Below are 26585 nucleotides of genomic sequence, written 5' to 3'. Positions count from 1 at the left end.
CTGTGTATAAAAACCTAGCAAGACCCCTTTGACCATTTGCATTCTGGGATGTTTTGAATAAAACATTAAATTGGTACCATTAGAGGGAGGTTTGCTAAAAATACAAAACTCCTTAGAATTGCAATAATCCCCTCATTCTTGCAAGAATGTGGACAGGACAACAATGCAGGCAGCATAGAGAAGTCTTCTCTGAGTAAGAACCTTCAGCCGCTGTGTGGTATCAGCGGGCATCATTTTGTCAGCTCTAGATGTCATTGGCAGCCTCAAACTGAGCTCCCTCGCCCACTGAGGGGGAAGAGAAACAAGGGAATTTCAGGTTAGCATAGCCTGCTCAGGGCAAGGCAAGACATCCTAAGGAGGAATGTTTAGGGGAACATATTATCAGACTTCAAAATAATTTTATTCCTTTGTTCATTTAAATAAATACTTTTAAATGTCTACCTTATGTCAGACCTGTCATTATATCTTAATTGGCTACCAGTTTTGTTTACATGTCATACCCTTCACCATTCCTCTTCTCCCACAATGAATCATACTCATCCTTCACGGCTCAGTTCAAACCCCACCTCCTCTAGGAAGCCTTCTCAGATCTCTCCTATGCTTCCTTCCTGTGTGTTCCCAGCCAAGACACCCAGAAAACCGCACTGTTCTGTGCTGACCTGACCTGTATTTATCTCTCTCCTCCAACAAGTGTTAGCTCCCTGAGAAAAGGGTCTCTGTCTTACCCATCTCTATATCACTGAGATCTTCCCTAATCTGCTTTCTGAAATGGAATTTAAGACAGCTGGAAGTAGGGTTATCTCTCCCCCACATTGAGATTTAAGCCACCTTGGTTTAAATATGGAAACCCTGGTGGCGTAGTAGTTAAGTGCTATGGCTGCTAACTAAAGGGTCGGCAGTTCGAATCCACCAGGCGCTCCTTGGAAACTCTATGGGCAATTCTACTCTGTCCTATAGGGTCGCTATGAGTCAGAATTGACTAGACAGCACTGGTTTTTTTTTGTTTTTTTTTTTTTTGGTTTAAATATATGGGAAACAGCCTTCTCCTCCTAGACTGTTGGTGTATCTGGGTTCAGTATACAATGAAGGGGGAAATGCAAACAAAGCAGAAGCGAGTGGGTAACCCATCTCCTGGATTAATGGGGGCACTGGATTAATGGAGACAAAAATCAGACTGGGTAGTTTGGGGTGAGGAAGAGGAGCCATAGGGTCCCTATGAGTTGGGATCAATTCTACGGCATTGGGTTTGGTTTTTGGTATTTAAGAAGGGCTAAATTATTCAAATAATTATGTAGACCCAGCCTTTGGTAGCAAGCATCACTCTTTTTGATCCACTTAGATATTTAAAGCCACTTTCCACATGTCTGTATTAAATACACTTTAGAGACTTGGGAGATACAACGGGATATACATGGAGAAAGTTCAGTTTTTGTTTTTTGTTTTTTTTTCCTAGAGCTGATAGCATTGAGGTTCCCAAGTTTGTTAATACAGCAACTTCCACTATTTCGAGGCAGGAAAAGTTTGCAGTGTAAAAACCACTGCCCTTCCCTCCTGTGTCTCTGCCCAGGTAGTCACAGGGGAGAGAATACCTACCTCCCCCCCCTCACACACACACACACACACACCTCAGTGCTGGCTTTACCGTTGAAAATGAAAATTTGTCCTGGGAGCTGCTGCTGCTAATGAAGGCTTTCGCTGAGTTTCTTTTTCAAATCAGAGATTCGTAGATTCTCTTCCTTCCTCCTGATACCTGTTTTCATATGGACCTTTCATTGAAGCACTTTTCTTAGAAATGTTGTATCTTTTTAATGCCAAGAGTCCCCCAAGCTGGCAGAATATATGGCGTCCAAGTTAAACGTCAGGCCGAAAGAACCTGGGCTCCCAGTCCTTTCTTAAATGCACAGAGTTTAACAAGCTTATATACCCTTTTTTTCCTCCCCTGTTGGGTACTTAAAAATAAATCTCACCTAACATTTTCTTTTTAACATTATGCAAAAAGGAGTTGGAAAAACTCAATGGCAATGGGTTTGTTTTTTAATCATTGTAAACATTTTGCTTCAGTCCCTTTAAAATGTATGTGTTCTTCTGCCCAACAGGGGGAAAAAATGCCCTCAATTTGAAGAAGAAAAATATGTTTAAAGTTGCTAAATGTAAGAATGGTTGAAAAGTTTTCCCCCCTCAAATCAGCATTCAGGAAAAAAAAATAATATGTTTATCTATTCACTTCTGGTGTTAGACCAGTTACTGCTCAAAGGTAAAGGTTTTCGAAGGGACACAAATCTGTATCTGCTTGTTTCTAAAATGAATATGGGTGTGTTCACTGGAGCCCTTGAGATTTCCTACTAGGGGAATCCGCCTTGGGAGAAGTACCCTGTCTGCGGAGCTTTTAAGGAAATTTTAATACCCAAACAAAAGCAACATTACCATTGCCATCTTCTTCCACCCCCTGATGAAAAATAATTAATAATTTGCATATGCTCCCAGCTCAAATTAAAGACAAAGAGCCCCTCACAGGCTGAGGTTACTGCGCAGCGTTCTGAAGGCGGCAGAGCCCCAGCCTGGCCTGTCTTGCCTCCAAGTGAATAGCATTAAGCTTGATAACTAAAAATAGAGGTTCTGGGCCCTTTGGCCCATTGGCAGCGTAGAATCGTGTTTCCCCAATCAGAAACATCTCCCAATCTCCCCATGAGCTTCAAGGCAAAAAGACCATGTAGTTTCAAGGGGGGGAAAATACGTATATACTTTGCCCTTTTTTATTTTAATGGCCAAACATTGTAATGCTAGCTAAATAGAAATTCTTGTCTGTTAATAGGTTCCTTTAGTTTGTAATAAATAGGAATGCTAATGACTAAAATTTGGTATTTCGTATGCATTAGCTTTTGTGAGCTTTTCTTTACAGTCCTCATTGACATGCAATATGGCAAGCTTCCTTTGAAACATATTTATAAAATAACTACAGTATAATTAAACCAACAAAGCCATCTTTTAAGTAAGCTTAATAGCTCGGGTTTCCCCCTCCCCACTCGGGAAAATTTTATTTTAAAAGGAAAAAGAGTTATGCTTCAATCCCACTGTATGTTTTATTCTGTGCATCTAATATTTCCTTTATGTCTACGATCTCTGCATAGCTAATTCTTTGTGACAACTGTGATTATTAATAAACTGCTCGTGAAAGATATGCTTCATAGCTTCTTCAACAAGAATAATGTTTTTTTTGTTAATGGAAATTGTAACATATCTTGACAGATACAATGTATAAGATGTGTTTTTTTTTCTTAATTGTTAATATTTCTGAGTTGAATACACAAGGAGCAGACCAACAGATATGGCAGGTAATAATCAGAGTCGATGCTATTTTATACAATGTAACTAAAAATATTTTAATGATATAAAAGCAATAGATAAATAAAAGCAATTATGTTTAATTTTGCTTTTGACGTGCCAGCAATTTGGGGTGGCTGTTACTGTTGTTGCCGGTGTTCTTTAAAAAAGGAGGAAACTCGGAGCGCAGAGTGATCGGCACAGAGGCGACTCAGCCTGCCTGCCTGCCTGCCTGCCGCCGCCGCCGCCGCCAAGGTCCCGCCAGCCGCTGTCTCCGCTCTCCGCGCGGTCAGCGTTCGGGGGCGCAGGGCGCGGCTGAATGCCAATTAGGGACGCACAGTGGCTCAAGTTCACCGAGTTTTCAGCTGCTGTGCAAACCGAGCGGTTGAAGACCATGCTGTTTCCCAAAAGGAAAAACTCGAAAGCCACCAGCCGCGGGCCCGGGACTCCTGGGGTCGCCTGGCTGCGTCCAGGCCTCGGGACTGTCAGCCCTCCCGCTCAGCCCCAGCGCCCGGCTCCCGCGGTGCAGCAACGCGGTCCTCCCTGCCCGACCCCCGCGCGGAGAATAAACACAGTTGACATCGCGGTTATAATCTTTATTTAAAACTGTTTCCAAGGTGACAAATTACCGCGCCTGGTATGCAACAGGTTCCTCCGAAGCGGTATCATTACAGATTAACCGGAATGTGCAGGATTAGAATAAAAGCATAAGGGATTAGGTAAAAGGGGGGACGCGCGAGAAATACCGCCCGAGCGCATCTGCACTGCGAGTCTGCGGGTGGAGACCGCGTAGACGCGTGTGCCCCGGGCTGCGGCGCCGCCGCGCTGGTTCCCGCTGCTCCCGCCCGGCCCGGAGCGGTCAGGGGCAGCGGCTCGGGAAGGGCCGGTGCGGCCGGGAGCTGCGGGGCGAGGCTTCCTGGGCGCCGGGAGCTGGGGATGAGGCCCCCGGGCCCGGGACAGCGAGGGCCCGGGAGGCCGCGGAAGAGCTGGCAGGCTACCTCCGGGCTGGGGCCGCGGGCAGCGCCGCTCCGGGGACACGGTCCCGCCGCCGAGCGAAGCGCCCGGGCTGCGGAGAGGGGCCAGCGCGTCCAGCCGGGGCCAGGGCTCATCCGCGCTGCCAGGACTGCAGTCCAGGCCCGACAGGGCCCCTGGCGCGTCCTGGTCTAGCCGCCTCGCCGCCGCCCCTCGGTGCCTCCGGGAGTGGCTGGGCAGCGCCCAGGCCGCCCGCACCCTCGCGAGCCCAGGCTCGGGCCTTCGCCTCCCGCCGAGGCCACGCGCCTCCGTACGCCAGGCGGGTCTCTGCGCCCCAGGCTCAAGGCAGAGCCGCGCCCCTTCGGCCTCAGCCCGCTCCCTGCGGGGCCACAGCTGCTGCTGACCCCGGCGGACCGCGGGCCTGCCCTGGCCACCGCCCCGGCCACTGCCAGCCCGAGGGCCGCGCGCGTGTCGCGGTGGAAAACAAACAGGGCCCGGGCGCCGGGACGGAAGAGCGCCGTGCCGCCAGAACGCCGAACAAAGGCCTCTGGGGACACGTCACCCCGCGGTGACCCCGGGCCGCCCTGCTCAGCCGCGGCCTCCGGGCCTTTCCTTCCGCGGAGTCGCTCCGGAGCTCCGGGCCTCGCCCGCCGCCAGGCCGGACTCTCCTCCTGGGCACGAAGGGCGAGGGACAGCTCGGCCAGCGGCTAAGCCTCACCCGGCTACGACAGCCAGAGAGGCGAGGTTGAGGGGCGACTCCGCCAGGGGCGCCTCAGTCGAGAGACGGGCGGAGCCCGGGGCGCGCAGGAGCCCCAGCGCTGCCAGCAGCCCGGCAGGGGCCCAACGGGCTCCCAAGTGGACGGAAGTGGGCGACCAACATAGCCACGGCTCCTGCGTCTAAGAGAAGAGCCCCGGCTGAGGAGGCGGCGGGAGAGGACGTGGCAAACAGCTGTTGCTCATACATATTTCATTATACAATCAGATAATGTGTCCCACCACCTTCTCAATTATTCACAGATAAACATTTTCAAGACGTTTTGACATCTGTCTTAGTGCCTGCTATTAATTTAGTAATCACTGTAGTTTCAGATGTATGGGATTTCGCCGTCGGAGCACCTCCTCTCCGGCGCGCGGGCCCAGTGTGGGGCTGCGGCTGGAAGCCGGGCCCTCGGGGGTGAAGACACCTTTGGAGGCGACACGGCCTTTCTAGCGCGTTGACACTGTTGATGGAAGGGATTTAAAAAGGTATCTGGTTATTTTATTGTAATGTTGAAAGTGATGTCCCCTCCCCCAGCAGGATCTCCTCCCCCTCCTTTTTCGCCCCAGTTCTGTTTTTTTTTTCTGGACCAGACAACAAGTTTCAGCCCTTTGCTCGGGGCAGCAGGAATGGTTAGCTTCTAAATAGGGGGTTTCTGCTGAGGAAGGCTGGGCAACTCTAGTCGGCTCATTCTGGGAGAGAAGAGACAGAGAAAACCCAGACAATGTGCTAAGAATTCCTTATAGCAAAGCAAACAAGCAAAAAAAAAAAAAAAAAAAAAACAAGGTACCCCACTCAAGCGGTTACAAGCTTTGGAAGTCTTGCCCCCAGCCCTGTGGCCCTGGGCAGAGGTGACAAGGGTGTTGGGAAAAGACAGAGAAAAATAAATTGGCTCCAGTAACTGCACACAGGCGATGTGGGGCTCTGAAGAAACGAACTGCTTTTCTCGTTGAGTGATAAGTGTTGCAATGGCAGAACTACGGACATGCAAACCGGTTTGAAAATCGGTCATGCAAATTTCAAGTCTGGGGAATCTTGTAGAATTGGTAAGTAAGAGCAAACGCTTCCAACTCTGAAACGTTGATTATGATTTATCACTGGAAAGGTTCTGGCTAAACTACCCCCAAAAAAGAGGGAGGGAAATACCGGAAGGTGGATGAGTTTGCCTCTGCGTTCTGCACCTCTTGGCTACAGGGATTGGAAGTCACACATCAGGTTTGGGACTGATGTTCTCCTTATTCAGGCTGTCTCTTTTAGTTGAAGTCTGTTTCTGTGGTGCCCCAGCAGGTGACCTCTCATTCGGGAATGAGGAAAAACAAACCTGGGGAAAGAAAAACGGCCTCGGGAGAAACTGCCCTTACAACGAAGATTGACTCTAAAGCGATTTTCACTTGTTCAAAACATCTACAATCACAACCTCTTGCTAAAATTGCCAGGAATTAAGGGTATCCTCAAAAAAATTTTTTCGGGGGGTGGTGGAGGGAGGAAGGGCACAGTGTTTGTCTCCAAAAGGGAAGAAATGCTTCCCTACCCACACCTCACTCCTTTCTAGGACAACTACATCCTAGAGGTGCTAGATCCTTCTTTAAATGCTGACATGCCTGTCCTTCCACAGCATTTTTTTGGGTGGCTCATCTCTTCTTCAACGGACCTCCCGTCATGTGCCCCTTAGAGGGTGGTCATCCGACTTGCTGGCCCAGAAAGTTTTTTGTTTTTTTGTCTGAATGAATCTTCCCAACTTGCTCTCTACTTTCAGAGGACAGGGAGGCTCAGAGGGGGGCTCAAAAGAAAGAAAGTTGGGGAGGGGGGTGAAGCAGAAGGGAGGACACCATTGCTCCCGTGTTCCTGCCTCTTCTGCATGAAAAGTTGATGTGGCCACTGTCTCAGGGTGAACCGTGCTGGCACTGGACAGGGCAAATGGAGCTGGCACCGAAAAAAAAGCCTTGTACCCTCGCTGGGCCTTGTCCTCCAGCCACTGTGAAAATTCCTCTCTGCAACCCCCACACCCCAGCCCAGCTGACTGGGACACAAAGCTCTGCCCCATCCAGAAGCAAGGGGTGAGAACTGTCCAACCTTCCACAAAGAAAAAGAGTTTAGTAAAGCAAATAATTCACTTTAAAGTGTTCTTTTGGTGTTTATTTGATATGCAAGGGATTGGGATGGAAGTGGGGAAGGTGGAAGGAGATGGAACTGTGTTAAGGGTTCTTTTTAAGACTAAATTTAGGATAAGAGGGGTGAAAGGGGCAAAGTAAAGGCCCTCTGGCTTCTTGAAACCTGATTAGGGCTCACCGTTCCCATTAGAAGTCTCCGAGCAGTGAGCAAGGGGCGCATCTACACTCACCACCCAACCCCTCATTAAGAACCAATCTCCTAAGCCAATAATAATAACACATTGGTAATGATAATAAATAATCGCGGTCAAAATAAATCTTTCCTAGATTTGCCCTCTTCTGGGTGTCTCCAGCCAAACTGAGAGGAAGGCGAAAGAGTTGGCTGTGGGGGAGATAAGGCGTTTTTTCTAGTTGCCAGGACTTTACCTGAAACCTTCACTCAGTCTACTCAATAAACTTTGTCCCCTGGGAGCCGACCTTCCTCTAGCACCAAGCCCTGGGCTCAGAGGCCGGTATCCTCTTTTGGCCCATTCTGCCAGTGTGCGGTTTCCTGTAAGTCGGCCCGTGTGGCTGAGGGTCACTCCGCGCGGGCACTGCAGCTTTTGTCAGCATCTGGACACCTGCCTGTGTACCCGTGCCTTCGAACAATTTTTGCCTGTGGACACTGCTTTATCCCTCAAATTCTGCATGAACATGCGCTGGTGTTCCTCTAATTTACCCTGTGTTGCGTGCATGTTCGCCTGCACACTGAGGTAACTCGGCTGGAGTCCGAGCTCGGACGTACCCGACTCTCTAGATCTGCGTAAGGCAGGAGAGATGAGCAAGCGCAAGGGCGAGGCTTTGGATGGAGAGCGACGTTGCTAAGGCTTCCCGAACCCAAGGCCCTTTAGGCGTCTCTTAGACCTTTATTTGCCCAACTTTTTTCTTAACCCCCCAAGAGAGGGCAAGGAGGCCCTCCGGAGATCCAGCGCCTCACACCCTTCAGAAATGGAGGGGCTAGCCTCTGGGACTTCTCCAGGTGGATTGTGGCCGGGCCGAATAGGCGGGTTAGGATCACAGGTCCCCTCCCGGCTCATAGCCGCACCTCCCACCCTGGCCACCCCGCGGCCTAGTGCGCCCTGGGCCCTGGGGAAGGTGCCGGGCCCAAGATCAAAGTCAAGGGGCCTCGGTACGAACCACTCCCGCATTTGGGGGCAAAACCCTCCACCGCCTCCGGGAGTAGCCTTATTTGTAACTGGGAACCGGCCTGGGCCCGCCCCCTCGGCCCCTCCTCCCGCCCCCATCTTGGCGCACCCAGCTAAGCGCGCTGCCGGAGCTCGCGTCTTGGCCACTCCAAAGCACCCCCGGAGCACGCCATCCTTTAGAGCCCCTGGAGCAGCTTAGGCTCCTGGAGCTGGGAGGAAAGGGATCAAGAGTGTGGTCTGCAGAGTCCCGGGGCGTTCCTGAATTGTATTTCCCAGGCAGTAGTCGCCTAGTGGGCCGACTCGCCTTCGGGTCTCTGAGGTCTGCAGGAGCGCCGGCCTCCGGCGTGGGAGGGGGGGCGCACATGTTCGCGTGCTACCACAAGTATTTCCCTGCGGGATTATGCCGGGATTTGTGCGTTCCTGGGATCCTGTAGATATGTTTTCTTGTGAGTATGAGAAAAATGCGGACTTTTGGCTAACTTCAGGTCAGTCTGCTCATAAAAAAAAAAATAAAAGGCAAGTTTTAATCCTTCGGCCATTCTGTCTGTCCTGCGCATTTGTACAAATGAGGCCACTTCTTCCTCTCTCCTGTAGCCTCCCAGGGCGGGCCAAAGGGCCATGGCCCGAGGGCCCTGAAGACTGGCAGGTTGAGGCCCCTCATGTGCACCCAGGCGTTCTGATCCGAAGGCCCACACTGCCCGGGTCACACACCAGGGTCGGGCAGGAAAACCTGTGTGGGTAAGAAGGACCCGGACGGCTGCCCCCACACGGAAGGCAGGGTGAAGCCCTAACCTGGGCGTGTTGGAACCGTGGGCCTGGCATCTCTGGCCGGCCCAGTCTGGGATCCAGATTGGCGGCAGCGGGGGACGGGGAGATGGCGAGGGAGTAGAGTTGATTCTGGACGGAGGAGGAGACGGAAAGAGGGAAGAAGAAACAAGAATGGGAGGGGATGGGTGAGGCTGGGCTGAGGACGGACTTGGGGCTGTCTCAGAGAGCGCCGGCTTTTCGCCCTGCTGGTGCGTCGGGCTGTGCTGTGGCTCCCCCCACCACCGCCCGGGAAAATAAAGCTAATGATGTAGTAATTTCGAAGGGGGTGAGGGGCTGGGCAAGAAGAAGAACGGAGGATGGGGGCACTCGCGCCCCAAGAGTGAAGACAAACAGCTGTGGAGGCGCTGCCCGCGGCTCAGGCTTCCCAACAGGTTAGATAGACCGGGATCCAACCGGCATTTCTCAGTAAAGGGTGGGGGGAAGGCAGCGAGAGGGAGAGAGCGCCTCACAAGAGGACAGAGGGAGGGTGGGAAAGAAAGATACGAGCCAGAGAGCGCGCCGCGCGGGTTAAAAAGAGGCACTTACGCTTCCTAATGAATATTTATCCGCCGCTGCTTCCTGCTCCCGACTTCCCTTACCTTTCGGCAGGTAAGATCCTCCCTGCGCCCCAGCCCCGGTTGCCCTCCCGGCTCCCCTAGTCATTCGTGGGGCGCCGGCGGCCAGGCGCGAGGGCTTTTTGGCAGCCAGGCGTGGGTGGGGGGGGAGGTGGGAGGTCGTCTCCGCTCTGCGCTAGGCTTGGGCGCCGGGTGTCTGACCCCACACGGCCAAAGACTGTGCTGGCCATGGTCGCTGGACCGCAAGTGTGGGCTACCTATGTGGGGTGGGTGTGAGTGCGGGTGTAAAAGTGTGTGCGCGTGTGAGCGAGTGCGGGTGTGTGCCTGCGAGCGCGCGCGCGCCCCTCAGGGTTTCCCGCGCGCTCTGGGGACATTTTCCGACTTTCCACTGGGGCGCCCTGGATTTCTTGCCTTCGCTTTTCTCTGCCTCCCTCCTCCGCCCTCCCTGGCCCCTTTCATCCTCCCCCTCCAGCCCCATGCGGGCCACCGAGAAGCTCTTCTGCCGGCTATTGTAAGGCTGGCGGGCTCCCCCGGGCCAGATCCCGGGTCTCTCATAAAAAAGGGTGAATAGTTCGGTTTCCGCCGAAAACCCCCACACAAAGGCCTCGCGGCCTCGGCATCCCCCGCCCCCCTTCCCACCTGCTTCGCTTGGGTGGCGCCGCTGCGCGCTCCCCCTCCCACGCCCCCACCCCCTGCAGCCACTTGGACCTTGGGGCGCCAGGGCCTATACCTAGGAGCTTAGGATGATGGGGCCCGGGGCACCGGGAGGAGCTTCGCGGGGGTCGCCGCCAGCGGTCCTGGGCTGGAACCCGGAGCCCAGAGACCCGGAGGGAGAGAATGCCGCATCCCCCTCCCTCATTCCGCCAGCGCTCGCAGGAGGAGCTCTAGGAACTTGGGCCGACCACAGGGGAAAGAGGGAGGGGAAAGGGAAGAGGGTCGGGGAGGGGCTGAGGACGCAGCCAGAATTTCTTTAAGCCGACTTACCCCGGCACCTGTTGAGAATCCATTTGTGGTCGGTCGGCTCCAGAGCTGCGCGGGGTGGGACACAAACCCCAAACCCGAAGTTGGAAAAAGAAAAATCTGTGGCTGTTCGTGCCCGAGGCAGTCCGCCAGGCTCGCAGCTCGGCGCCGGGGCCAGGCGGCTGTGGACCCCACAGCGACTTTGCCAGGCTTCCCCGCCGCCCTAGCGCCCCCTCATCCCACGCCTCCTCGGCTTGGAGACCCAGGGCTCCGAGTCCACGGACTAGGCGCTCAGGGCCCAGCTCCAGCAGCTCGACTTAAGCCGCGACAGGCTTTCTAAGCCGTGCTCAGAAGTCAAGAGCAGGGGCAACGCGGTCTCCGCACGGCCTTTCATGCCACGGCTGCTCCTTATTCTTGTGCTTCGGCCTCTCCGGGCGCCCCCGGACAAAGCCTCGGAGCCCGGCCGCTCACTTCCCGCTAAATCCCCTTCGGGGTCAGTGCGCCACCGGCACCGGGCCGCCCGCCTCTCCTGCCAGCCGTGTGGCTCTTAAAGAGATGCACCCCCCCTCCGCCCTGCGCGCTCCCCGACCCTCTCCTCCCCGCCCCTCTCCTCCGGATCTAGCCCCCCACGCCGACGCCCGAGGCCCCTGCTGCCCTGGCCGTTGCCCGCGGGCTTCCAGCCCCCTCCCCTCGCCTCCTCCCCTGAGCAATCGGTGGGCTTGCCCACAGGGCCACAGGGCTGAATTCTACCCTCAGCCTCAAGTCCCCTTGCTCTCCAACAGCGCCCACCCTCCCTTTCGCGCTCTTACATTTGCCCTTTGGGAGGGTCACCCTCAGGACACTTTCTTTGCCCAGCATGGAGATGATCCCTAGAGATTGTCAGTTTGGGCTTGACTTAAGGGTCTTGGGATGGGGAAGGGGGCAGGGCATGGCTGTGGAGCTGAGGGAGAGGAATGGAAGGAGAGGACCAGATGGATTTAGAAGGCTCTGCTTTGGGCAGAGGGTGAGGGAAGGCTGGCTGCATCCCATTCCACAGAGGCAGTTATCCCCAGTGGGGTCCTGCAGTTACGAACCTGGCCAGGCCTTAGTGTGTCTGAGAGATTGTGAGCATGCGGGGGAGATGCCCAGAAGGCCCTGAATATGCACCTGGGAACAGCCTGCTTCCCAAGTCCATTGCAGCCGTCCCCCAAGAGGTAACCCTTAAGATCCTAAGTTCCCTGTGGGCAAAGAGGGAAGGAGAGAGGACCCTGAGCTCCAGATGTCCAGGTGAAGGGCAGCGGAGGAGAGGGGTCAGAGGCAGAGGGAAGGAAATCTCTGCAGCACCATTTCTAACAGAGTTCCTTATATTTGTTGGCTCACCACATCAGCTGCCCCACTGAAAAAAGGTGGTAGACAGCTTTGACTCTCCTTCCTTCCCGAGCCCTCCTCTCTCAGCCTCTCCCTGGGGTCTGTAGTAGTCCCAGTCTCCTTAGCAGCCAGACAGCCCCCGCACAGGGTGGCCCTACCTAGGTGTGTTCTTCCTCATTGGAACTGGAAGCATGGCTGAAGGGAAACCAGAGAAGGGCTGGTTCTCTGGGGGATTGGGGGGGGATAGGCTGTGGTACCCTGTCTTCTCTAGTGCCAGCTGTCCTAACTTTTGTCAGTTCTTGGAATCTGTGGGTAGTGTTGGCAGTGATAGTTTGGGGAGCCCAGCCTGCCCCCTCCCTAAATCCAAGCCTTCTGGCTGTCAGGAAAGGATCTCCATGAAGAAGTGTGTGGCCTTCTGGGCAATGGAGACCAAAGAAACGGGAGGGAGGGCAAAGGGATGGAAAGCTGACCTCCCCCTGGCACCCACCCTCTGCCGCCCAACATTAGATGTGTTGCATCTTTAAGGAACTGGGGAGACTAAATGATTTCTAATTGGCCCTCTGGAGAGCTTGGCAGTGCATTCCAAGGGGACAGAATCTGAGTCAGTAAAAGCTCCCCCCCCACCCCCCCCACGCCACCCCACCCCACCCCACCCCACCCCAGCCTCATAGGGCTCATATCTTCCAAGTTTCCTGCCTGGGTCGCCAAGCCAGCTAGGTCGGGTTTGTGCCCACCCTCTTGGGCCTAACAGTGGGAGGTGCTGTGGTCCAAGACGGAGCCAAACTTCTCTTGTTTGAGAATGTGGGGGGCGGAGGGGCCTTTAGCTAGGGACGGGGCTCATTAGGCAGAGCGGGGTGCCTTGAGGTGCCCGCCGCCGACCCCGGAGGCCGCCTTTGAGCCGAGGGGACGGCTTCATTAAGCGGCGCTAACAAGGCGTACAAATGCAGGGCTCGGCAGCTTTCTTGCAATGCCGGTGCCTTAGCAGGGCGCCCGGCTAATGAGGGTCACTCAAAGGGGCTGATCAAATATTCAAATTTCCCGGCACGCCGGGAACTTTTATGCAAGGCGAAAGTTGAGGCAACTGAGCTGTGTTTACTATCCCGGGTGACAATTGCTCGGAGCTCCAGTCCCCGGAGGCTAAGGCGGGGGGCGGGGGCACCGGGAGGGAGCAGTTGTTGTTGTTGTTGTTGTTTTTCATTCAAAGGAAAGTAATCAGGGTCCTTGAAGGGCTTCGCAGTCTCCTCGCAAGCGTGCTGCGCTCCCCTGCGCCCTCCCTGGCCGCCGGCGCCAAGCGCCTCAGTTTGCAGCCTGCGGGGAGGCCCAGACTGCGGCCACCGGGTCCGAAGTCCTGCGGGCCGGAAGGGGCCTTGCACCCCAGGGCAAACCTTCCCCTGACCGGGCCGGGTTGGTGCAAGCAGAGTGGGTACAGCGGCCGGGGCCTCTGGGCCCTCCTGTCCCAGAGGCCTACACACTCCTTGGCTTAGGAAACCAGGAGAATGGGGCAGGGGGTGTCTCTCAGGCACTCCTCCTGGGAGTACTGGAACTTTCCCAGGGCTGAGGGTGGAGAGTGACATTTGTAAATAAAGGCCCAGTAGTTCGTGGTACCCAAGGACAGCTTCCAGCCTAAACGCCTTCTCTTCTCCCCGCACCACTTGAACGCTGCCCTTCTGGTCGCCGGGGCGGGGACTGAAGCCGGGAGGGTGGTGGAAATTTTGTTCTGTTCAGGTGACCTCGGCCTGTACCCGCTCCAGGTCCCAGATCCCGAAGTCTGAGCAGCCAACGGGCAGAGGCGACTCAGAGTCCCCGCGGCTGACCTCCCCACCCCATCTCCGCGTTCTGAAGGACCCACGGTCCAGGCGTCACCCCGCGCGCCCGCAATGCCCGACGCCTGGGCTTCCCAACAGCGGGGAAGGCAGCCTGGGCCCCTGATCCCGAGGCCCTCTGCTCCTGCACTCTCAAAGCCCAGCGCCTGGGAGTTTCAGGAAGGGAAGCTCTAGTGCCCCAGCTCCTCCAACTCACACACACACACACACACACACGCAACCTCAGCACCTCTAGACCGAGACCCGCGAAGCCCGAGCCCCCAGTCGGGCCGGGAGCCAGTGCGGCGCTGCTCCCCGGGACCAGCCGCCCCGTCTCCTCCCTCGCTCTCCGGACTCTCAACTTACGGGCTCCGCGCGGAGGACGTGGTGCTCTGGACCCGAGAGGAGAGATGCCGGCGGCCGCCGGGCGGCGAGGCGGGCCGGGCGGGGCGTCGTGGAGCTGCGCTGAGCCGGGAGCCGCTGCCAGCCTGGGGCTGCAGCCCCCCGCGCCCGGCCGGGTCCCGACGCACAAAGCTGCGCGCCCCGCCGCCTCCCTCCGCCCGGCTTTGCGCTCCCAAGCCGCGGCCGCCACCCGAGCGGGCGGGGTGCGGCGGGTTGCCAGACTCGGGAACTGAGGCTGGGGGGCGGCGGTGTCGCCGTGAGAAGTCCCAGCCCCACTTCCCTCCATTCTCACCGAGTGGCTCCGGTTTTCGATTTCAGCGCTTTTGGCGTAGCCCGCGGCACCTGCCCGACCTCGCTCGGCTGGCCAGGCAGCCGCGGGGAAAGGCCGGGTCGCCTCCACCGGGAGGCAGGGGTGGCGGCGATGGGGAGGGGACTAGCCAGGTTCACCCGCCCGCCCGGCGCCTGGGTCCCGGGCTCCGGGGGATGCAGTTTCGGGGTCACGAGCTGCTTTCAAAAAGTTGAACACAATATTCGGAAACCCACCCGTAGGAATTCTTCCCCCCCCCCCACGCGGCACAATACCACTCCCCTCCCCTTCTTCATTCCTTCCTCCCCCGCTTCCTCCTCCTGCCCCTTCCCCTTCCCACCCCTCAGCCTATAATCCGTCTCTGAGGAGAGAAAGGGATCGGGAAGAAAAGATGAAGTGTGTGTTTTTGTGTCCCAACCTTTGGGTTCTTTCTGGGCCCTCGGTGACCGGCCTCCCACAGCTTCCGAGCTGAGCAGAAAAGGGCTCAGGGCCAGGAGGAAGAAATATGGAGAGGAGAGACCCCAAAGTGGGGCTTGGCTGGTCTTTCCTTGGGGGAATAATTCCCGTTCGAGTCAACGGGCTAATGACCCGAGAACCTCGGCTGCCTCGGGCTGGGTGGGCTGGCCCCGGCCCCCTGCCCACCCCCTAGCCGCCCTGCCGCCTTGGAGCCTCCAGGGTGGCGGGCTTGCTCTCCTCGGCCCAGGAGGCCTGGCGCTGCGGGAGTGTGGGCCTAAGCAGAGCCTGAGGTCAGGGTTTGGGGACTGGTTCCCTGGCAGCCCCAGTCACGTTAGGTTTCCCATTTACATTCTCTCTCTCTCTCCGCCCTCATTGAGATCTCCTAAATGTTGTGGACCCGGCGCCTCGCCCCCAGATCTGCATCGGAATGCAGAAAAGATTTAAAAAAAAAAAAAAGTTTTGAATTTCTCAATGATTTTTCTTCTAGAAAGGCAGCTTAGGATAATTATTTCAGTTTTATTGAGGGCAGATTAGCTGAAGTCTGGACGCTGAGTTTCAATACACGTTGTACACGGGCCGACAATGTGGGCATTGTTGGCTACTGTGTGTGAATCCATTCAAAATATACACTTTTTAACACCAAACCGAGTCCTGTCTAAATATACCCAGTGCTCGGGGGGAAAGACGTCTCTGACCCGGACAAATCTGCGTAAATCACACTTCCATAGCTACAGAAGCTTCACAAAGCCGAGGCCGGCTCAAGATGCTGATTACATCTTCTTAGAAGCCACATAGCTAAGAATAAAATACCCAGGCCCGGCCTGGGCCTGGCGGTGCTCAGAAGGAGGCCACTCTTCCGGGTGGGTTTGGGGCTTGGGACGGTACCTTTCCTAGAGAAATTAACGAGTCTTTTTTCCCCCCTTCTTTATAAAATAAGCAAGCAAGCAGTTTTCAGGCCTTGCCCGCTTCTTCAGGGCCGGCCTCCAAACTTTGGTGTCCTTCTGGGCTGGCAGGTAGTATTGGGCGGCGGGGGCAGCGGGCATCTCGCGCTCCCCAGGGTCCAGAGGCTTCCCTGGCTCCGCGGCCTCCTCAGCTCCTAGGAAAGGCGGCTGGCTGAAGTCTGGGGGGAAACAAAGACGCGGGTTGCATTTTAAGACGGAGTAAAGTGTACAGTTATTTCGACTGTTGTTATTTTAAAATACTAAGTGATGGGGAGGGGATCTTGGCCCCTTGGCTAGGGGCAGAATAAAGAGAAGCCGGAAGGCCTGCAGTGGGAGCTGGGGTGAGTGTGGCCGGCAGTGCTGACCCACGCGGGTGGAGCGGCCTCTAGCACCCTGGGTCCTAGGCTCGCGTTCCCCGGAGGGCAGAGGGTGCCAGAAACCCTTCGGAATCCCGGATCCCAGACACCGCGGCCCGCAGAACCCGGGTCGATGCGCGGGGGCCCCAGGATCTCATCTGTCCTTTCTTCCACGCCACTATTAGGGCTCACATAGTCATGAAAGAGGCGGCCTGATGTGCACACCGTGTGCAAGGCGTACCCGCTAGGCTGGCTCTCGGCCTCTCCTTGAGGGCTGGTCCTCTGGCCCGAGCGGGAGTGTGGAGTCTCTCGCTCCCCAACAAAATCCTCCCTGTAATTGCTCATCCCATTCAATAACTTTGTGCCCACGGCATTTTGGATTTCTGGAACAACTTCTTTGGAGAAGTGGAAACAAGGGGCTCAGAGACAGTGAGAAAGGCCGAGAGAGAGAAAGAGAGAGAGAGAGAGAGAAGTGGCGAGATTAAGAGTTGCAAAGATTTAAAAAAAAAAAAAAATTCCCTTTCTCCGCCTTCACCCTCCTCCCTCCGGCTCCCCCTCCCCCTCCCTCTAGCTAAGTGGTAAAACCGTCCTTACGTTCTCGGTATTGATTGGCAGGGCTGACAGTGATTGGCAGCGGTTGCCGTGGCAACGCCACAACGACACGCCGCAGACCAATAGAAAAGCGAAACAAAATGTTTCAATGCTGCACTCACTGTGGATTTAGGGGAGATATTATGAGGCTGTTGTCATTAGGGCGATTGCTGTGGGATCGCTGAATCTTGACTCGGCGGTGGTTGGCTCTCGCTCGGCTCCCTCTCCCCCTCTCCCTCTCGGTCTCGGGCTCTCTGCGCGCGCGCACCGGGCCGCTCTCCTGCCTCCCTCTCTATGTGGCTGCGCGGGTGTGTGTGTGTGTGGATGTGTGCGGGGTGTGGGTGTCCCTTACGCCCTTCCTCCTCCCCCTCCTCCTCCTCCTCCTCCTGCTTCCCCCTCCTTTCCCTCTCCTCCTCCCCCCTCTCCTCTCCCTCCTCCTGGTCCTCATCCCCCCTCTCCTCCTCTTCCTCCCCTCTCTCTTCCTCTCCCTGAATTTTCTCCTCTCCTCTCAGGTCAGTCCATGGTATTCCGCTCCCCCCTAGACCTCTATTCCTCCCACTTCTTGTTGCCAAACTTCACCGATTCTCACCACCGCTCCCTACTTCTGGCGAGTAGCGGCGGCGGGCACAGTGCGGGAGCCGGCGGCGGCGCGGGAGGCGGCGGCGGCGGCGGCGGCGGGAACGGTGCGGGCGGCGGCGGTGCTGGCGGAGCAGGCGGCGGCGGCGGCGGCGGCTCCAGGGCCCCCCCGGAAGAGTTGTCCATGTTCCAGCTGCCCACCCTCAACTTCTCGCCGGAGCAGGTGGCCAGCGTCTGCGAGACGCTGGAGGAGACGGGCGACATCGAGCGGCTGGGCCGCTTCCTCTGGTCACTGCCCGTGGCCCCCGGAGCGTGCGAGGCCATTAACAAGCATGAGTCGATCCTGCGCGCGCGCGCCGTGGTCGCCTTCCACACGGGCAACTTCCGCGACCTCTACCACATCCTGGAGAACCACAAGTTCACCAAGGAGTCTCACGGCAAGCTGCAGGCCATGTGGCTCGAGGCGCACTACCAGGAGGCCGAGAAGCTGCGCGGCCGCCCGCTCGGCCCGGTGGACAAGTACCGCGTGCGCAAGAAGTTCCCGCTGCCGCGCACCATCTGGGACGGCGAGCAGAAGACGCATTGCTTCAAGGAGCGGACTCGGAGCCTGCTGCGGGAGTGGTACCTGCAGGACCCGTACCCCAACCCCAGCAAGAAACGCGAACTGGCGCAGGCCACCGGCCTCACTCCCACACAAGTAGGCAACTGGTTTAAGAACCGGCGGCAGCGCGACCGCGCCGCGGCGGCCAAGAACAGGTCAGTTGGTGGGCCCCGTGTCCCGGCTACCGCCTCCGGACGCCGGGGAGGGAGAGACGGGCTGAAATCGGGGCGGGCGCGGGATGGTGGGGGGCGGCCGCCAAGTGCCCGCAAAGCCTGGACCTCCCGGGCAGCTGGAGAAAGTTTCCGCTAGCCCCGGCGCGGAGGAGGGGCGGGCCTTGGGTTTATTGATTGCTTTGCTCGAGAGGGGCTTTCCTCAGGGAACAGGGTGTGTGTGTGCCGCCCCCAGTGCCCACAGCCCTTGGTCCCTGGCCCTGAGAGCCTCCAGCCCTGCTCTGCACCCGCGCCTGCCTCCTCAGCCCCGGCCTCAGCTCTTCCAGAGCCTAGAGACAAGGAGGGAAGAAAAGCGCTCCTTGCCATCTGGCTCTGATGACTGCTCCTTATTTCCACGCATTGCAAAAACTTAGGAGAAATCCACGAAATGTGAGAAAGAGGAATCTGAACCAGGTCTCTGTCACCAAGGAAAGAGGCCGGCGGCCGCCGCGCAGCTCGCCTTTTTCTCGCAGCGTTGCACTCGGCTGGCTGGGAGCAGGAGAGCCAGGCTGGGAGTAGAGGAGAGGCCTAGTGTCTGTGTGTGTACGTGTGCGTGTGCAAGTACTCGCCCTTCGGCCCGAGCCCAGGAGCAGCCTTTTGGTTCGCTCAGGTGGGGAGGAGCTGGATCAGCCCGGCTGCTGGCGAGTTGGCCACAAAGTCCTAAAGTTGTACTGGCTTGACGGTCAGTGGAGCTGGGCCTAAGGGAAAAGTGGGGAGAAAAAGAACTAGAGGGAAAGATAGGGAAGGAGGAAAGAGAGGGGAGAGAAGGGTGAAGGAAGGGAGGAAGTTGGGTGAAAGCGCTCATATGGAACCCGTGTCGCTGCCCAGCCAGGGAAGGCAGCGGTCAGGCCTGCAGGGTGCTGGGCCCTAGCTGCTGACAGCAGCCAGGAGCTGGGTGCTGGGTGCTGGGTTTGAGCTGTGGAGTGAGCGAGTGTGTTTGGGCCCTGGTGGCCCAGGCCTGAACCCACGACCCTCTGCCCCTGCCCGTGAAGGCCACTTTTCGCCTGACGGGGGGAGCGTGGGCGGTCAGGTGCAGGCCTTCTTGAGGGAAGAACTCAGAGACACTCGGTTCAGCCAGCCCCAGCAGGCTAGGAAAAGCCGCAGCCAGAGACCGCTCCACCCTCGCTCCTCTTCTCGCCTTCCCCTTCTCCTTCTCCCGCTTCTGTCTACCTTCTCGTTCCCCACTTTTCTGCTCTCGGCTTTGGGTTTTTTTTTTTTTCTTCTTCCCCGCTCCTGCGCTCCGCCCAGGACTGCAGAGAGCGATGCCGGCGGTGTATACCCCGGAGATGCGGCCGGTGACCAACCCGCAGCTCTGATGAGCGTTTAGGGTGACAGGGGCAGGAGGCACTGCGGGAACCCCGTCCACTCCTGGTGCAGCGGACAGTCTGAAGAGCCCCAGAGGCAGGGGAGGAGAAGCGCCCTGTCCCTCCCTGAAGTCTGCTCTCCCAGGGCGCCCAGGCCTCCCCAGCTCGGCCGGCCAAGGATTCTACCTCTCCTTGGGGAGCCTTGGGAAGCTCCGGAGAGCCCTGGGGAGAGGAGCCAAGAGCCAAGCCCTGGGCCGGGGAGGTTCTGAGGCACTCCAGAGCAGCCGGGAGCCAGGAGGCGGGGATGAGGGTACACGGTGGAGTAGGGGGCGGTGGCTAGGGACGCGGGATGGGGGAGGCCGGGGGAGCGCCTGCGGCTGCAGGCCTGGCTCCCGGAGGCGCGGGCGCGGGGAGGCGGCTTGGCGCAGCCGGGTGTCGGGACTGCTGTGTCAGGGCGGGCGCCGCTCTCTGTCTCCTGCAGGCTGCAGCACCAGGCCATCGGGCCGAGCGGCATGCGCTCGCTGGCTGAGCCCGGCTGCCCCACGCACGGCTCGGCCGAGTCGCCGTCCACGGCGGCCAGCCCGACCACCAGCGTGTCCAGCCTGACGGAGCGCGCGGACACCGGCACCTCCATCCTCTCGGTAACCTCCAGCGATTCGGAATGTGATGTATGATAGCCGAGGCCGCCCTTCTCCCCCTCCTCCCCTCCTCATTCCCCTCCTCCTCCTCCTCCTCCTCGGCCCTCCTCCTCATCCTCTTCTTCCTCCTCCATCCCCTGAACAAATTGAAATCAGGATACACAACCATAGACACACACAAAACACACACAATGCACACTCCCATGCCAGCCAAAAATATATAAAAACCAAGAAAAAATAACAAATTAACCGCAAACCATCAAAACCCCCCACCACCATCTACCACCAAGGCCACCCCAAAGGACCGCGACGTCAACAGACAGTCACAAACGCTGATGTTGCGGGCAGGAAACGTAAAAGAAGTGACAATTGTATACTTTCTAGGACAAGCACGGCTTCTCCTTTCGGTTCCCACGGACCCGGCACCCCGCCTGCATGACGATTTATTTGTATCTGGGAAAATATTCTCTCTAGTTTAAAACGATTTTAAAAGAGTCGACTATACAAAAACCGACCGCCACCACGACGACAAGACGACAAAAACAAAACAGAGAAAAGTAAAATCGCCATCTTCGTTCAGAATTTGTACAAAAAAAAAAAAAAAGGAACTCCTTCGAGAGGGAAATAGCAAATGTTTCTTACCTTTTGTTGCTCTCTCTCTCACTCTCTTTTTTCCTCTCTGGCTCTCTTTCTTTCTCTTTCTTCTGTTTTTAAGTCCAAGTATGGGTCAAACAAGATGCAATCTTCTGTTTTTTGTTCAGCAGACAATCATTTTCTTCCTAAGCACCTTTTTCTCTCCACTTCTGTCACTGCCTGTGTGGGTACTGGTTATAAATGTGGAAAAAAGAATAGTTATGACTGTAACAGATTTTTATTTTTATTTCAAAATTTTATATGAATTATGTATATCTTAATGATCGGTCATTTTCCCAGTTTGTAATATATGTGTAGAAATTGCCTGTATATGATACTGCCTTCTCTCCTCTCCTTTCTCTTTCTTTCTCTCTTCTCCCTATTTCTTCCCCCCTTCCAGCTCACCTGTCTCTTTCCTTTTTGGGGTTCACCTCCCACTGGGTGTTCCTGGCGTGGACTTGGCGGTCACCGCTGGGGAGATGGGCTGGGTTAGGAAGAGGGACCCCATCGCTAGCGAAAGCCGAGTGTGAGACCGTAGTATTCTTATGCAAAAGCTATTTCAAGTATTTCTTAGCTGCTTTGGAGGTATCTCTCACTCCCCATAGGGCGCTTTTACTGTTATCCTAACTGCGTGTTTATCTATATGTAAAAACTTTCTAAAGCAAATACAGTATTCTCCATTTTCTTATCACTCCCAGACTGGTGTTTTTGTCCACTCTCAGCCCCCAGCCCCGGAACGCAGCGGCCTGGCCTGGGCCTCCCCTCCCGATCGGCCGCCTGAGCTCAGGCAGCCTTGTAAGGCCGGGTCTGAGCTTTTTCGACCTGGGGAGGAAGGGGTGGAGGTAAAGGGCCCTTAGGAAAAGAGCCAAAGCCAATTCCTGAGCAAAGAGGCCGAGAGGGCCCAGGCCAGTCTCTTCCCCGCGAGGTGCCAGGCCGAGCACCCCGCCGCGCGACCCTCCGGGCTTTGCAGCCTGCCGCCGCCCCCAGTGGGTCCTTGAGCTGTGTTTGGCGTCTTACCGTGGTTGTTGGTTTGTTTTTTAAAAGGGGAAATACACAATGTCGCCTAACCGAAGCTTCCATCCTGAGCAGAGCTAACAGGCTTTGCCTACTAGGCGGGAGGAGGGAGGCAGAAGAAGCCAGGGTGGGGAGGACAGGGGACCCAGTAGGGAGGTAGTTTGAGCAGTTTAGGGCCAGGAATCAGGATGGACCCCCCTCGGCACCGGCACCGATTGTGTCAACGTCTGAGCGGCTGACTGTGCGACTGGCCTTGTGCCTCTCCGGCTCTCTCCCTGAAAATTTCTTCCTACCTTTTGGGATCAAACAATCTCATGAGCCTCCAGGACATTGCAAGTTGGTTTACACTTTAAAACAAACTGCCCCAAATCATTGCCTCTTGCTAACCAGGTCCTGGCTGGCCCCAGGCCTCCCCCACCCACGTGGCCCGACGTTCCCTGGGATGGCGTGACTGGTGGCGCCTCTGCCGCTCTGGGCCAGGGCGGCCTGCGCCTGAGGAGGAGCCAGCCGAAGAGGTAATTTCAGAAAACTTGCCTTCACTTGAAAGTCCAATTTCCAAAGAGAGGAGGATTAGGAAGAAACGTGCCTGGAATTTCTCGCCCTTTTCCAAACTAATTTTGACTTCCGATTTCCTTTTGTCTCCATACCTGGTAGCGCCATGGGGTTTAGGCAAGCAGTCTGGGTAGAGGGGCAGCCAGGCACGGAAGTGCCCTGGGCACTCAGGTTGGGCCTTGAACGCCCAGGGGCGCATCTGCCTGATGAGAAAGGTTCCCACTCTGCATCCTTCCTTAGCACCAGGGTGTCCATCAGACCTTGCAGGCTTCCAAGTCCTTCTGTGGCCTTGCACGCAGTGTCAGAATTTGCGACTGTCACCACCCAGAAGACACGATGCCAAGCTCAGGCAGCACTGACCCAGGTGGTAGGAGTTTGGGGAAGGGTCTGCCTGGCTTCTGCTCAGCGTGAGCCTCTATTCTGGTACACAGAATGTCTGGGACGAAGGACTCTGTCACCTACCCTCTGTTTTAGGTGGCCTGTCATGTATGTAACCCAGAGCTTGGGCCTGGAAATCCAAAGAAAGGTCTGCATCAGGGAGTGTGGAGGGTGTGGATGGACCCCTACCCAATCAACTAACCCTAATTGGTGGGTGGACGGAAAGGGGTGGCACCGTTGGTGATTCCTGGAAGGGCCTAGGCTGGTGACACCAGAGAGCAGGTGCCTTTTTGTCTGGGACAAACCAGTGGAGTTATAATGCTTCTTTCTCTCAATGTACCCAGCAGAGAAAGCAAACGGGGGCATCCAGTGCAGACACCAGGAGATCAAACCCTACAGCAGACTTTAGCTCTGGGGGCGCAGGCCCTGTTGGGCTTCCCCAGCCTGTAGTTGGTCTTTCTTGCTGTTATCTATTAGTCTCTCTCATCTATATTTCTATCCAGCTTTGCATAAATACCAATATGCTACTCTCTGCACTTCCTGACCTTACCTACAGATTCCCCACAGGAGGGGCAAGTGTGCTTGTCGTGGGTGGTGTCTGTGTGTGCAATTTTGAATGCTGGGTCTCCACCAGGTGGTCAAGGACTGCGTACAAAGAGATATGTGTATAATGTTTGGTCTAAGTGTGTGTTGGGTGCCGTGGTGTGTGCCCAGTGTATGTTTGCATGCATATTGCCTATAGCGAGGCCTTTGTGTGTGGCTTGGGTAGTTGATATGTATGTAGGTCTGCAAGCGGCATATGTCAGAGAGGCTCCAGTCCATCCACAGGATGTCATGTGAGCAGTGGACGTATGTCTGGTGGGTCACAGTTCTGGCTTGAACATGTTTGGGCCCTCTTGTTCTAGTCAGCCCACAGACATGATGTACAAACAGCTCACCCCGAATAGGTCTTCCTGTTCCTTTAGGGCAGGAGGGTCACAATGGCTGTTCTTTGAACTGAGGACAGAAGGAGAGGGTCAGGGCTTTCAGCTTCCCCAGTCTACCCTTTACCCTGACACAGTAAGGAATTTCCAGTGGATTTGGCCCCTACCCCTTTAAACATTGAACTGGGGGAAAAGAGGCCTTTTACCACTGCCTGCTGATTCTCTTTCTGGATCCCTCAAAGCCATGGCCAAGGCCTCTTTTGCCAAATTCACCAGCCATCCCAATGCACCACAGTAAGCGTGCTAGGGACAGCTCCAGTAGAGCATGAGGGCAAGGTAGGCTGAAACCCCACTTCCGGAAAATCCGTCTCAGCTGCTGTGCACAGTCCCCATGGCCTGGGAATGTTGAGGATTGTGCTTCTTTGGCCTGGGGTGTGTATGCACGAAAGTGTGCTCTTGCGTGGGTCTCCTGTGCCCTGGTCAGGCCCGGTAAGCAGGCCTCAGTATTTAACCATGCATCACGTCTGTCCAGGTATTGCAGCAGCCAGTGGGCTGGCTCCTCTCCTCCTGGTGTACCAGAGGGTATGCACCCGCTCCCCAGTGTGCACCTCCGCCCTGTGCCCCTGTGTGCAGTGCTGTTCTGCCTGGCCCGCTTTGGCTCCGGGCCTTGCCTGTGTGCATTGGCCTCTGTGTACCTGGGCTGCCTACTCTAGAGTATAAGGTGATTGAGGAACACCTGTCATTCTGGGGTATTCTTCTTGCCCTTGTTTCCCGCGAAGAAAAACAATGACAAACCAGGGTTTGCACTGGAAACCTGAATAGGCAGAATGGGGTGCAAAGTCCTCGCCCCTAGAAGCAGCCTGCCTCAGGGAGACTAGGCCAATCTTCCCCTTCCGGACAGCTCACCTCTCCCTCCTCACCCTCCTTCCTCCACCCTACCCCCAAATCAGGCCCTGCATCCCAACCCGGCCCCTCTTCCTGCCCCCTTTTTCGGATCCTGGGGATGCTACTGCCAGTACCAAAGTAGTTGACTGTCCAGGGCTAGATGCACAGCTGATTAATATGAAATGACCCGGAAGCTGCCTTGGCGCAGGGCGGGGATGCAGATCAGCAGTGAGGTTGGAGGCACAGGAAGGAGCCTGGCTGGTCCGGCGGGGATGGGGGCTGGAACATTGGGGCCAGCCAGGCCTGGTGAGGCTTTGGGCCTGGGGGCAGGTTTGGTGAAGCCGCGCAAAGGCTAGGCCCTGGCCTAGGCTCCCCAGGTGGGATGGAACATGAACCCTAGCCTGGGCTGTGGCGACGTAGTGCGGCTCCCAGCTTCGGAAACAGAACCGGACAGCCTGGCACATTTTGGGCCAGCCCATCTCCCAGATCGCCCGAGCTCGCTGCTTAGTCCCGGGCCTGTGGCGCATTGGGCGCGCTCCGACTCTCTGAGCAGGGCACGTCCCAGTGTCTTTCCCCTCTCCCTGTCTTCCTTTGCCTCCGTGACCGTCTTGTCCCCGCCTAGGCCTTTGTGTGGCTGTCACCTGGAGCGCCGGCTGCCGCCTCGGGTGCTTTCCCGGGCCCTCCCACTGCCCTCTGCCCCCCCGCCCCCACCCTCCCCAGCGCTCGGGCTGAGACGCCCGGCCCGCCGAGACGTGCGCCCTCCAGGTCCTCGCTCTCAGGCCCCCTCAGCGTCCCACGCCCGGGCCTTTTCCGGCCCCAGCTGAGCTGAGCCTCCTCCGCCCTAGTGAGCCGGCCGCGGCGGCCGTCTGGCCCGAGGGCGGGCGGGAGAGGGCGGGAGGGAGCCAGGGAGGAGGGGGCAGTGCTAGCCGGGCTCCGATTTCTCCGGTCAGCTGAGCACAACTTTCCATTCGAGTGTATTCATGCAGCGGCTGATTGCGCTCCGCTGGGCCGGGCTGGGCTCGGCGGGAGCGGGCGGGCACAGCCAGGCTGACAGACTACACACACACACACACACACACACACACACACACTCAATTCATCTACAAAAATCTACCCCTCTCACATCCACACTCCCTCACCCCCAAGCCATTTTATCATAAACACAGTTTAGCCCTTTGCTTTGCACAGCCACCTGCTCTGAAGCAGGTCCCCAAGGCCCAGGGCCCTCCGGCCCTGGACAACACAGGGCGTGCCTTTCTGATCTAACCGTTAGGGGTTCCACACTGGCCCTCAGGCGCACAAAACAAGAAGGCTTCATCCTCCTTCTCCCCTGCAAGCACGCTCTCCAGAATGCACACTCTCTCCAAACCTGCACAGATGCACACACAAGCATGTCTACCATCACAATTGCACCTCTGACAGCTGCCCAGGTCCCCACTGTCATAGAAACACAGGTCGGCATAAGACGGCATTAGCACCAATAAACATTTAGGGCAGAACCTGTTCTATCCAGGGGGCTGGGGCTCACCAAAAGTTCACACACAAGAAAGGGAGCAAATGAACAATAAATACAGGCGGAGCAAATACAGCAATAAACGCACCACCCAGTCACCAACACATACACACAGAAGATACGCACGCAGAGAGGAAACCTCCAGACCCACATAAGCCAACCCAAAATAGACTAGAAATGCCACCCAGAGGCATCCCAGTCGCCAAACACACTGCCTGGCTGCAAGCACTCAGAGGTCGCCTGTTTGCCCAACTCAGCAATGCCAGCACACACACACACCCACACCCACACACCGGGCTATGGCTCCAGAGAAGACAGGTAGAGAACTAGATAAACACCTTCAGAGAAACATGCCTAATGGTGGAAGTGGTCAGGTGGAGAACAGGACTCCACTTTATAATCCCACCCCCCCCCAAATGCCCAGGGTGTACTGTTTTAGAGAGTAGGAAGGGAGAGGGGAGTAAATAAGA

General features: G+C 56.6%; 2 protein-coding genes across 2 annotated transcripts; one reads left to right on the top strand and one right to left on the bottom strand.

Moving 5' to 3' along the window:
• Positions 1 to 244: 244 nt before the first annotated feature.
• Positions 245 to 8709, bottom strand: LOC126067922 (collagen alpha-1(I) chain-like). The gene is made up of 10 exons (XM_049870157.1): positions 8650 to 8709; positions 8140 to 8519; positions 7794 to 7959; positions 5410 to 5499; positions 5012 to 5190; positions 4851 to 4964; positions 4068 to 4738; positions 3751 to 3927; positions 3546 to 3689; positions 245 to 285 (listed from the first exon to the last, which is right to left on the bottom strand). Exons 1-10 carry the CDS (start codon positions 8707 to 8709, stop codon positions 245 to 247), a joined length of 2022 nt encoding a protein of 673 aa, XP_049726114.1.
• Positions 8710 to 17409: 8700 nt separating this feature from the next.
• Positions 17410 to 20253, top strand: SIX3 (SIX homeobox 3). Its single transcript, XM_049870490.1, has 2 exons — positions 17410 to 18221; positions 20061 to 20253. Exons 1-2 carry the CDS (start codon positions 17410 to 17412, stop codon positions 20251 to 20253), a joined length of 1005 nt encoding a protein of 334 aa, XP_049726447.1.
• Positions 20254 to 26585: the final 6332 nt, after the last annotated feature.

Source organism: Elephas maximus, chromosome 26 (assembly GCF_024166365.1).
Source record: "Elephas maximus indicus isolate mEleMax1 chromosome 26, mEleMax1 primary haplotype, whole genome shotgun sequence".
Taxonomy (NCBI): domain Eukaryota; kingdom Metazoa; phylum Chordata; class Mammalia; order Proboscidea; family Elephantidae; genus Elephas; species Elephas maximus.
Note: the sequence above shows the minus strand (reverse complement) of the source record. Positions and strands in the feature narration are given on the sequence as shown.

Excerpts from the sequence above, each read along its gene's own strand:
- SIX3 (XM_049870490.1), top strand. The coding sequence starts at position 17,410 with ATGGTATTCCGCTCCCCCCTAGACCTCTATTCCTCCCACTTCTTGTTG. Across the intron at positions 18,222-20,060 it reads GCCGCGGCGGCCAAGAACAG|GCTGCAGCACCAGGCCATCG; the intron begins GTCAGTTGGTGG and ends TGTCTCCTGCAG.
- LOC126067922 (XM_049870157.1), bottom strand. The coding sequence starts at position 8,709 with ATGTGCGCCCCCCCTCCCACGCCGGAGGCCGGCGCTCCTGCAGACCTC. Across the intron at positions 7,960-8,139 it reads AGCCCCTCCATTTCTGAAGG|ATCTAGAGAGTCGGGTACGT; the intron begins GTGTGAGGCGCT and ends TGCCTTACGCAG. Across the intron at positions 3,928-4,067 it reads AGTGCAGATGCGCTCGGGCG|TTTTAAATAAAGATTATAAC; the intron begins GTATTTCTCGCG and ends CCTTGGAAACAG.